Below are 11,073 nucleotides of genomic sequence, written 5' to 3'. Positions count from 1 at the left end.
GTGGGGATGGAATCCAACCATGATATCTACACGAGAAAAGGGATAATAAGAACTAACTAAATAGATGAACTAACTTAGATAATTATAAGATGATCCTTATCAATTGCCTCAATACTTGTTTAATGCATACCAGTTATATGTATTTAGGATAGGATAGACCTTCGAATAAGTAACCCTAACCCTAAGCCCCCAACCCAACGAGGACAGGACATAAAGCAAAGATTCACAGATTCTAGGTCTATGACATCCTAGTACATATAACCTTAGTGTATCCACTAAACGACTATTGACATCAGGGGCGGAGCTTGAGCGATTGACTTGGGGGGGCCGAAAGTATTACAAACTAAAATTAACATTTTTATACATGAAAGAACCAAAAGAAAAATCAGCAATTAAACACCAAAAATACCTAAATTACTCACCAAAAATTCCTAAAGTTACTGTCTTACACATAAAAAGAAACCATTTTTTTTTCAATAATTAAATACCAAAAATACCTAGAAGAAGAATTACAACTCAGCCCGACGACCTTTAAGGTCTTTAAATTCATCAATTACCGACTTCGTATCAATGTTTTCAGCAATTTCTCTTTCTATGTAAACCACCAAGTTGTTTGCGAGAAAGTCATCTGACATCTTATTGTGAATGCGGTTCTTGAATATTTTCATTGCTGAAAATCCCCTCTCTGTTGTTGCGGTAGAAACTGGAAGTGTCAAGATTAACCGGACCACTCTATCAAGCAAATAATACGTCTCACGTTTCTGAGTTTCCACAAGACCCTTGCATAGGTCAGAAATAGTTGATACATGACTTAGCCTGGGATTCTTTTTCATATCGATATTAAAAATATCCAACTGATATCGTAATTGAATTCTCTCTTGCTCTGTAAAATCTTCAGGTTAATACTTCTCAACAAGAAGACAAATCTGATCAATGTTAATCACTTTAGGGTGTTCTTTTGAAACTAAAGTATAACTAAGACTTAACAACTCTATCGCCTGATCATTGAATCTACTATTCAACTCATGTAACTGTTTGTCCAATGTGAATGTAAACAAATCTACTCGATAAAAATGCTCAAAAGTAAACTGATTATCGTTTTTTCGAGGCCGATATCTAGTAGAAGTATATGGAGCTTGCATATCCGGCACATCTACTTGATGTTTCTCACAAAAAATCTTTACCTGCTCAAGTAAAGAATCTCATCCGTTGTTCCTGAAATCATTTAAACTCTCATTTGTTGCTGAAACTAACTCCATGGCATTACGAATATCTTGGGATTTCTTTTGTAGAGCTTGAGAAAGTATATCAGTTTTTCCCATGACTTCTTTCATCAAGTGAAGACTAAACACAAACTCAAATGATTTCAGGTAACAGTAAGCTACATCAGCATCTCCGCGTTGAGAATAAGTAGCAGATAAATCATCAATTATTCCCTGGAGAACAACACGTGTACAATCAAACATGTTAAGCAAACTACAAACAGAACGAAAATGAGAACCCCAACGTGTATCACTAGCTCTTCTTAATGTCCCAATTTGATTCAATCCTTTACCTGATTCAATTTCACCAATTTCTAATAAATGTTCAATCTCAGTTGCCTTTGCCTTTTGTAAATCATCATGACGCTTACTGGAAGCACAAACTACATTAATTGTAAAAATTAAGTTTGTAAAAAATTGGTGTATAGGAATAATTTCCCTTGAAGCAGCCACCAATGTTAGTTGTAATCTGTGAGCAAAGCAGTGAACATAATACGCATAAGGACAATCCTTAAGAACAAGTTCCTGTAATCCATTCCATTCCCCTCTCATATTACTAGCACCATCATAACCTTGGCCACAGATTTTTCTAACATCAAACTGATAGTGCAAAAGTTGTCTCCACATATTTGTTTTCAAGGTTAATGATAAGGTATCCCTAACATGAACCAAATCTAAGAACCTTTCCCGTATGATGCCTTCTGCATCAACAAATCTCAAAACTATGGCCATTTGCTCTTTTTTAGACTCATCTCGTGACTCATCAACCATGACACAAAAGTATGAATCCCCGACTTCACTACGAATATGCTTCCGAACTTTATTTGCAATAATACTAAGAATTTCTTTTTGAATATCTCCAGAAGTATACTTTGAATTATAAGGAGCATTCTCTAATATAACATTTGCAACTTCATCATTATAAGACACTAGAAGTTTTAGTAGTTGAAGAAAATTACCTCGATTTTTGGAATTAGGCGATTCATCATGTCCTCGTAAAGCACAAGCTTGGAATGTCAACCAACGAACTGTGTCAATTGAAGCTTTTAATTGTAACTGGTTCTTCAATATTTGTGCTTCATTTTGCTTCACTATAATATTTTCAATGTGTGTTGCCTGGTTCATCAAGTTTTCAGCAAATGTAACAACATTTCTATGTTGTGAACAACCAATGTGCTTCAAGAATGCACAATTTTTCCCATCATTAACTTTTTTCCAATTGTCAAATCCTTTAACAGTAAATGCTTCATAACCATGGCACACACTTGGTTTATCATTAAATATATAACAAATAAAACAATAAGAAGCATGTGTTGTTGGAGAATACTCTAACCAATTAGGGAAAATGTTGAACCAAGAATATTGGAATCTACGAGGATGTTTCTTTGAACCTTTAGCATGATATTCTTGAAGACGTATTTGGAAAGGTCCTAAAGTCATATAAGCTCGTCTTACTTGTTCCCTTAAATTAACTGGATATTCCCACATTTGTTTTCGTTTAGCGGGATCTCTTTCTAGATGCTTAAGATCCACTTCATTAGGATTTGATTGTGTAGCTTCATCAATATCATTCTCTTGTTGATTTTCATGTTCTTGTGGTTACGGCTCACTTGTTGAAGCTTTGCAACGTTTACTCTGTTGATTATCATTATGAGTTTCTTCATCATCATTCTTTCTTTTGAAAAAAGAATCAATGGTTTTCATTTTTCCCATGAAATTGTGAGATTTATATGATTGTATCTGTAAAAATCAAAAGTGAAATAATAAGCTCATAAACTAACAACCCAAATTCTGCAAAAAAATCTTATTTCTACAAATTTTATTTGATGTTTTTGCAAAATTTTGCAAAAATCTGAAATCGGTTAATTAACAATGCTCCAAAATTCTAAATTACTTAAATACAGTTGTAAATGTTTAACATAGATAACAACTTGTGTGTAAGATTTAAGTTTTTTCTTGACAAAAAAGAAATTGTTGGACAATAATGCAGAAACATCTAGACACACGAATAGACTTTATATTATAAGATTTTTTTGATAGGGGTTAAATATCATTACTTTGCTCTATCCTTTTTATAATTGTTCATGTAGGAATTTCATAAATACTACAGATTCAAATAATGGTCAATTAATGATATTCATCTTCATCATTATTGTATTTAAATACTTAAATTAACAAATAATTGGTCTCACTGAATATGTTACATTCTATAGTATTTTATGTAACCAAATATAACCTTATGTTTTTTGCAAACGTCAACAGGTTTCATCATATTCATACCAATTTACCAACACTCAAAAAGAGTATTATGTGATAGGAAAGAATTTAGTTATAGTGTCACATAATGAATCTTTTTATTATCAAATACAGTGGCCGCAATTAATATATAATAATATAAGGTAGTTATTTTTTGTATCGTTCACTGATCTTCTGATCAGCAACATAGGCAACAGTGTGACAACACGCAGTGATGCATGCCACAACAACGATTAAGGAGTGTTTGGTTCAGATTTCAGACGAGGCACTAGGGTAGGGACAAACGATAATGACGATCTAATTTGTTGTTTCATTCGGACTATTGGAAAAGCACAGGAGGGGCCACAACCCAATTTTTTAATGTCTAGGCCTAATATGGATAAAAAAGATATGGACTATTTACAATTCTAATAAAAAAATCAGGGGGGGCCACAACCCCTCTTGGCCCTTAATATACTTCGCCCCTGATTGACATACTAATAAAAATCCATTTAGTTCTCAAATAAGTAATTACAGTAACACTAAATACCCCTATGGTATTTCTTTTGTGGTTGTGTTGGTAAGGTTTTAGACTTGTTTCCACATCACAACCATTCTTGGGCATATGCTAATCACTCCTCGGACCAACATAGTTGATCAGGCTATGCCACTCCCAAGACCGACTATACATCCCCAAGCTTACTTGTGATATTCAACAATCGTAATACTTTTGTTCTTGTCATTGTGACACTGATTTTAGTATGAATGCAGACACGTATACTTTCTTAAATATTTTATTATTTAAAGTATTAACTCTTGGTCAGAGTATTTTAATCCCATTGTATTTATAGTCTCTATATCTTTTATGGGTTGATATACTCAATTCACTATAAACAATGCTCTGATACCAATCTGTCACACCCCAAAATCGAGAACGGCGGAAACGCTCTGGGGTGGAGGACGTCATGTAATGTATCACAAGAATGTAAAGTAGTAAACAAGCAACGACATCATCCATTGCATTAATAGTATAATTTTAATTACAAGTGTGTTCTTTCATAATATACAACAATAAAATGAATAATCAGAATATAAGACGAGTTTGGACTGCTTCGTCTTCACAAAACCTGGTCGTCGTACCTGTCTATTTGTGACCTGAGAATACAAGTTATTTTGAAAGCGTGTATCAGCCAAAAGCTAGTGAATTCATAAGTATTAATGTTTCTTTGATTTGCAAAACTTGTAATGAAAGACTTGATATTGTTTTGAAAGAACGTTCATATAAGTGTGGACATGTTTGTAAGTAATTGAAAGCGTTTGAAAAACCCTAGAAATCCCTATGATTCCTATTAGTATAGATGAAATCTTCTACCAAGACCTAACTGTTTTGAAAGTAGCCTTTTACCAATACTCGACTATTTTGAAAGTAGTCTTCTACCAAGACTCGACTGTACTACTATTATTATTAATATAAGACATTGTATCCTTAGGTACTAGGATACTCAAATATAATTCACCTCATAGGTTATGTGAATGACTCACAAGATAAAGGTAATAATAATATAAATAACTTAAGTATTATCCTTTTGTACTAGGATAACTAATAGTGTTAACTGAAGACATCCGTAGATGTACATTTACCTCTATTGCTAATAGCTGGGTGTAGGAATAGTTAGTCCCTTAAAGTATACCTATAATGGTATCAACCGTAGACATCCGTAGATGTTCATTACCTCTGTTGCTAACAGTTAGGTGCCGTAATGGTTAGTCCCATCTTAGTAAGTAAGTAGTCTTCTCACGAGACCCGTTGTAAGTAAGTAATAATATGATTGGTAGTCCCTATTCTACATTTGGAACTAAAGGTGACTTCCGCAATGAATCGCTAGGTCAAAATCCATATTTATTACCAACTCATATACAAGCCCAAACTATACCTATAATAGCTTACTAGGGATATATGAACGTATACCTTTGCTACCCAAAGGTACTGGATTGACTGAACAGAACTATTATGTCCGTATATGTACACATCATATATAACTAATATTTAGACAACCTTCGGACGGATACCCGATACCCTACCAGACCACATCCCAACGAGGAAAAGGAAATAAAGTGGGTTAGCCTTCCTAAGTCCATTAAACATTACTTATATAACTATACATATACAAGCATGCTTTTAACAAGGTATCTATGTAAGCGTATTTATGTAAACGAACTCATGTAAGTGTATCTATGTAAACGTACTCATGTAAGCGAATCTTTGTAAACGTACTCATGTAACATGTAATATATTAGTATAGACTCATGAATGAACTGACTCTGGTGTAATTCCTTGTAATAGGAATAGCAAGTAGTATCTCCTAACTATACCTATAATAGTTACTAGTAATGTACAAGTATAAACGAAGGTATACCTTGCTAGCCAAAGGTACCGAACTGACTGAAGGCACTTTTATGTCTACATATTTATACATGATATATAACTAATATTTAGATGACATTCGGAAGGATAACCGATACCCCATAGCCACATCCATACGAGGAAAAGGAAATAGAGTGAGTTAGCCTTCCTAAGTCCTTTAAACATTACTTATATAACTATACATATATGGGCATGCATTTGATAATATAAAAGCATAAAAGAAGTTTTGTAAAACCTTTGAAAAAGATTAATATCTAAGAAAAGAAACGGTTTGAAAGTATTTGTTTGATAGAACAGTTTAAGTATAAAGAAACCTTTGTTTGAAATACATTTGTAACAGAGTTTGAAAAGAAACATACAGTGTAATAAGCGGTTTGGATAAAGAGTTTTAAACATATAAAAACGTTTAATGAAAAATTTGAAGAAATCTGTTTGGCAAAATAGCTAACGTATAGTAAATCCATTTGCATGTTAGTTATTAATCACATGTGATTGATATAATAACTAGCATGATTCAACTTGTATCCCCCCATAAAGCATTTAAAAACATTTAAAAGGTTAATTCAAGGGGTATGAACTCACCTGTAGTTGATGGTTTGGATATATTGCTGATATAGGATGCTAAGTGTCAAGTGAAGACTTATACACACACAAGGATCCTAGTTAACATACAGTAGTACATATATGTATCCAATTAGTCATTAAACAACTAATTAACAAAGTTAAGACATCCTACGACATGATAAACACTTTATATAAGTGTTATAAGTGATAAGGAGTGCATCTAAGTGTTGTAGGACAAGGCTATTGAGTTTAGGGTTCAAAAGAACCCCTTCCTTGAGTTTACTCTCAAAGGGCCATAACACAATGAGTTTACAGTCGTAAACCCTTGAGTTTACAGCCGTAATCTCCTAAGCTTTTGGTCATTTGATATTTTGAAGCCTTACATGTCCCTTAGAAGTATTTCTACTTAATGGTTTAGTCCTTGGAAGAGATTAGGGCACCCTTTACCTCCTTTGAGGAGTTCACGGCCCTAAGACCAATTCCCTTAGGGTTTGCGGCCGTAATCTCTCATGGACATGGTATTTTTGTGCTTTCAAGTCCTATACACATTAAGGTATGAGTCTAGACTAGTTTCACAAGGATAGGAAGGGACTAGGGCACACATTTGGCCCTTAAAGAAGGGTTTACGGTCCAAGGTGTTCTTGGGTCGTAAACTCTTTGATCTTGGAGATTCCTTATGATTTCTTGATGTATAGACATATAACAAGCCCTATTATACTCTAAGATAGAAGCACTTACGATTTGGGACGAAAGACTGAAGATCCTTGAGAGAATTGGGTTTTTCTCTAGTTGGAAATGGAACAAATGAATAAAAATGGCTAAGGGCCATATATATACCCTTGGGTTTTTTTGGTCCAAAAATATCATTTGAGCCGTAAACTCCAAACTCCTAGATTTTTGAATCTTTTAAGATGCACATAATACTCTAGGGAATCCTCTCTCCCGATATCTCCTAAAGTGTTAATCCTAATATGCTCAAACTTATTCCAAAAGCTTGAAAATTAGCAGGAGTTGATCTGACTTCTATTGAAGTGAAGGGTTGTACATAATAGAAAATTTTGGGTTGTCACATTATATGTTAACTTTACTAATCCTGAAGTTGTGTATATATCAGAAGATACAAGTCTATAATCTAATCATTTTATATCGATCTAATTTTATTGTTAATTTCATTCATCTCAGCCCTTTCATGCCCTGTTTGAAGATTTTATAGATTTGGGAGATTCCGATGATGGTCCTTTAACTGCTTAAGATTATTTATTGATTTATGGATATGCTATTTTTGGTGCTTTTTCTGGTATGTTGAGTTTGTTATCAAGAAGTCTACAACAAAAACAAAGGTTTACACTCTGCAAAATTATTTGTTGCTTGACTTATTTCTTGATTGTATTAACTATAACTTGCTATGTGCAGTTTTTTTTTCCTGATATGCAAATTTTTTACGAAGAAATCTGCAAATGAAACAAAGGTTGGGGATTTTGCCTTCAGTTATGATGTTTTATTGGTAAACAAAATTGTTTTTCTTCATCTACTGAATAATTCATGTTTGGAGAAACTTAGTAGCTAGGAATTTGGATGCCTTTATGTTTTTCTGACTAATAGCAAGAAATTACATCATAATGGAAGTAAATATCTTTTAATCAAAAGAAATGAAAGTAAAGAGGCTGTTGAGAATAAATCTTATTTGCTTTAGTTGAACACAAAGAGTATTGAGATATATTAACACTTTACCTAAAAGTTAAACACAAAGAGGTATTGAGATATAAAGCCTATATGTGTGTTGTTGTGTGCATGTTATTATGAATTGAGTGTATGTGGCCCTGCTTGAGCACTAGATGTAGATCATTTGGTGTGCAGAAACGAGCAACAGAAGAGAAGAGGGATGTGAGGTAGCTGAGACAAAGAAAAGAATTTGCAAAAGGAGGTATCTATAAGTAGTTTTGAGGATAAGGTATAAAGGAACAAGATTAGGCATATCACCAAAATAAATTATTTTTTATTTATTTTTATCAATCTTATTTTACTTCAGGTTCACGGGACAAAAGTACATAGTTTTCATTGTTCATGTATTTTTTGGTGTTTCCTTTTGATGTAGGTCTCAAATTACTAGAATGGGAGGTTGTTAAATTCATTTTGTTCTTCTTTGAGAAAGAGGATTACATCATCCATTTTACTTTTGGTGTCGAAAAGGTAACAATACAACATCGAGTGGATCTAAAAAAAAGGTAATTTAGTCTCTCAAATAAGTGTTCTTTTGATTCAATTCAAGGGATGTTAACTTTGTTAAGTATAACGTTAAAGTTTACACTACACAACCAAGATATCAATATTTTAATCCTCCACTCGAGCCCAATTACATGTGCCTTGTGTTTTAATTATGTACTAAAAGTTAAAATTCTTGATTACTACTTGAAAGAACAACTGTTTTCGTGAAAGGTAACATGGAGATTATTCAACATGAAGCTGGTAGGTTGGCGGCTATGGACATTGTGAGAATTTCATACCAAAATTGTAAAGATTAGGTTGCATAGATTACATGTGTAAGGTCAAAAGTGGAAAATTTAGAACATTTGTGTAATTATATATAAGCCACACCATTTAGATTTTTTTCCCTTTAGCGTTAACTCAACTATGTTTATTTATTTATTTATTTTTTTTAAACCAGGGGTGTCTCTTTTTGCCAAAATGTTTATTTTGCTATTAGAATGTTTACATCACTACCTTGACAAAGATTTGATGTTCATTAACAAAGGTAAAATCTATTTTAGATATAATTCAGAATTTGGGTTGTTCATTTAAAAAGGTTAGAAGCAGTTTTTGAGATTTATATAATTATTGGTTTTGGATGTATATGTTATGGGAATGGGAAATGTGTGTCTTCTTCTGATGGAAGCAATTTTTGCAACTTTATTTTAGACAAAATTGCAAGAATGGTCCTTGTGGTATGTCAAAACTAGCAAGTTTGGTCCAAAATGGGTTTGGCCTGCAATGATGGTCCAATAGTTTCGTTTTGTTGCGAGTTTGGTCCAAAAATTTTAAAACTTTTTATAATGACAGATTTGCCCTTGGTATTTCCCCCTCTTCAATTTTTTTATTATAGAAATAAAAAAAAGAAACTCTCTCTCTCTCTCTCTCTCTCTCTCTATCTCTGTGTGTGTGTGGCCCCTTGTATGTTCTTAACAAATCAAGACTCAACCTTGATTTCATGAACTAAATAACGAACTTCAAGAACTCAAGAACGATCTTCAAGTTGTAAACCTAGATGAAATTGACTTTTAAGATCGGAGTACATGCGAAATATTTCAAGATCGAACTATGTGTGTAACTCTTCTTATCCCTCTGATGAACATTTTTCAGTGAGTGTAGAACACAACACACACATAAACACACAATGGGTGTTATGCGTTCTTGATTTTGGATCTGAAATAAAACCCAAATCTAAAAGTTGAAGGTGAGTATGTTCTTAGTTCCAAATCTGAAACGAAGATGAAGAAGGGTAGATTTGAAACAAAAACCACACACAAAACCCTACCTGAAATGAAAACCCACCATCAATTTGAATGAAAGGTAGATCGACGAGAGCTTCGATGCGGATGAGAAATCGCGATGAAGTGCAAGGGGGTCCGTCGATAACAACAACCCTTTGTGGGTTTACTCTTCGTCTTCGCTGATCGGGAGAAGGAAGAAGTAATACAAATGGAAGTAGTCAAAATGGTGGTCTGGTGGTCAAATAGATCACGCAAAGGGATTCGATTTCCGACGATCTCCTATTGGCTCTCCTCTCTTCGTTAGCGTCCACAAATCAAGGGGGAAAGGGAAACGACTGGATCGAAGGGAGAAGGAAGAAAAATGGAATCAGAACAGAGGTGTTTGGTTGAGGGAAACAAATGGTGACGTAGCAGCTGAGAGAAGCGGCGATCCTCAGGGGGTGTTTTCCGATCGACAACAAGGAGGGGTGGAGAAGGGTTGTCGGTACACCTTTTTGTCACCAGTGGCGTATAGAGAGAGAGAGAGAGAGAGAGAGAGAAAGAAAGAAAGAAAGAGAGAGTAGTTTATTTTTGTTTTATTTTAAATTAATTTTTAATTGTTGGTAATAAAATAAAAATGAAAAATTAAATAATAAGGGGTAAAATCTTCTTTACAAAAAAGTTCAAACCAAATTAGACCAAACTCGCAACAAAACGAAATTATTGGACCATCCTTGCAGGCCAAACCCATTTTGGACCAAACTTGCTAGTTTTGACATACCATATGGACCATTCTTGCAATTTTGTCTTTATTTTATACCATAAAGTTTCTTTTTACCCACGAAAGTGTATGGATTTGTTCATTTATTTAATTTGTTGCTCTAATTGCATTTCTGGATACCTTTATACATAAAAGTTAATTTCAGAGGTATCATCAAAATACTTTGAGTTGGTAATAGTATTTAATAGATGTTTTTTAAACATTTGGTTGCATGTTTTAATCCAAGTGTAGATGTAAATCTCGGATATCTACATTTTATTTTTGGTAGACCAAGTATAATATTTATTATGACTTTATACAATATATTATGCTTTTTTAATCATATCAAAGATTTAGTTT

At 33.5% G+C, this 11,073-nt stretch overlaps 1 protein-coding gene across 1 annotated transcript in view; it reads right to left on the bottom strand.

Annotated features, from left to right (window-relative positions):
- Positions 1-1,202: 1,202 nt before the first annotated feature.
- Positions 1,203-11,073, bottom strand: part of LOC111915032 (uncharacterized) — a 28,831-nt gene continuing 18,960 nt past the window's right edge. The window contains exons 3-4 of the mRNA XM_023910735.2: positions 2,873-3,002; positions 1,203-2,818 (exon numbers count right to left, since the gene is read on the bottom strand). Coding sequence (XP_023766503.2) covers positions 1,203-2,818; positions 2,873-3,002 — 1,746 coding nt within the window. The remainder of the gene's footprint in view (positions 2,819-2,872; positions 3,003-11,073) is intronic.

Source organism: Lactuca sativa, chromosome 3 (assembly GCF_002870075.4).
Source record: "Lactuca sativa cultivar Salinas chromosome 3, Lsat_Salinas_v11, whole genome shotgun sequence".
NCBI lineage: Eukaryota > Viridiplantae > Streptophyta > Magnoliopsida > Asterales > Asteraceae > Lactuca > Lactuca sativa.
The sequence above is the reverse complement of the archived record's forward strand: the minus strand, read 5'-3'. Positions and strand labels throughout refer to the sequence as shown.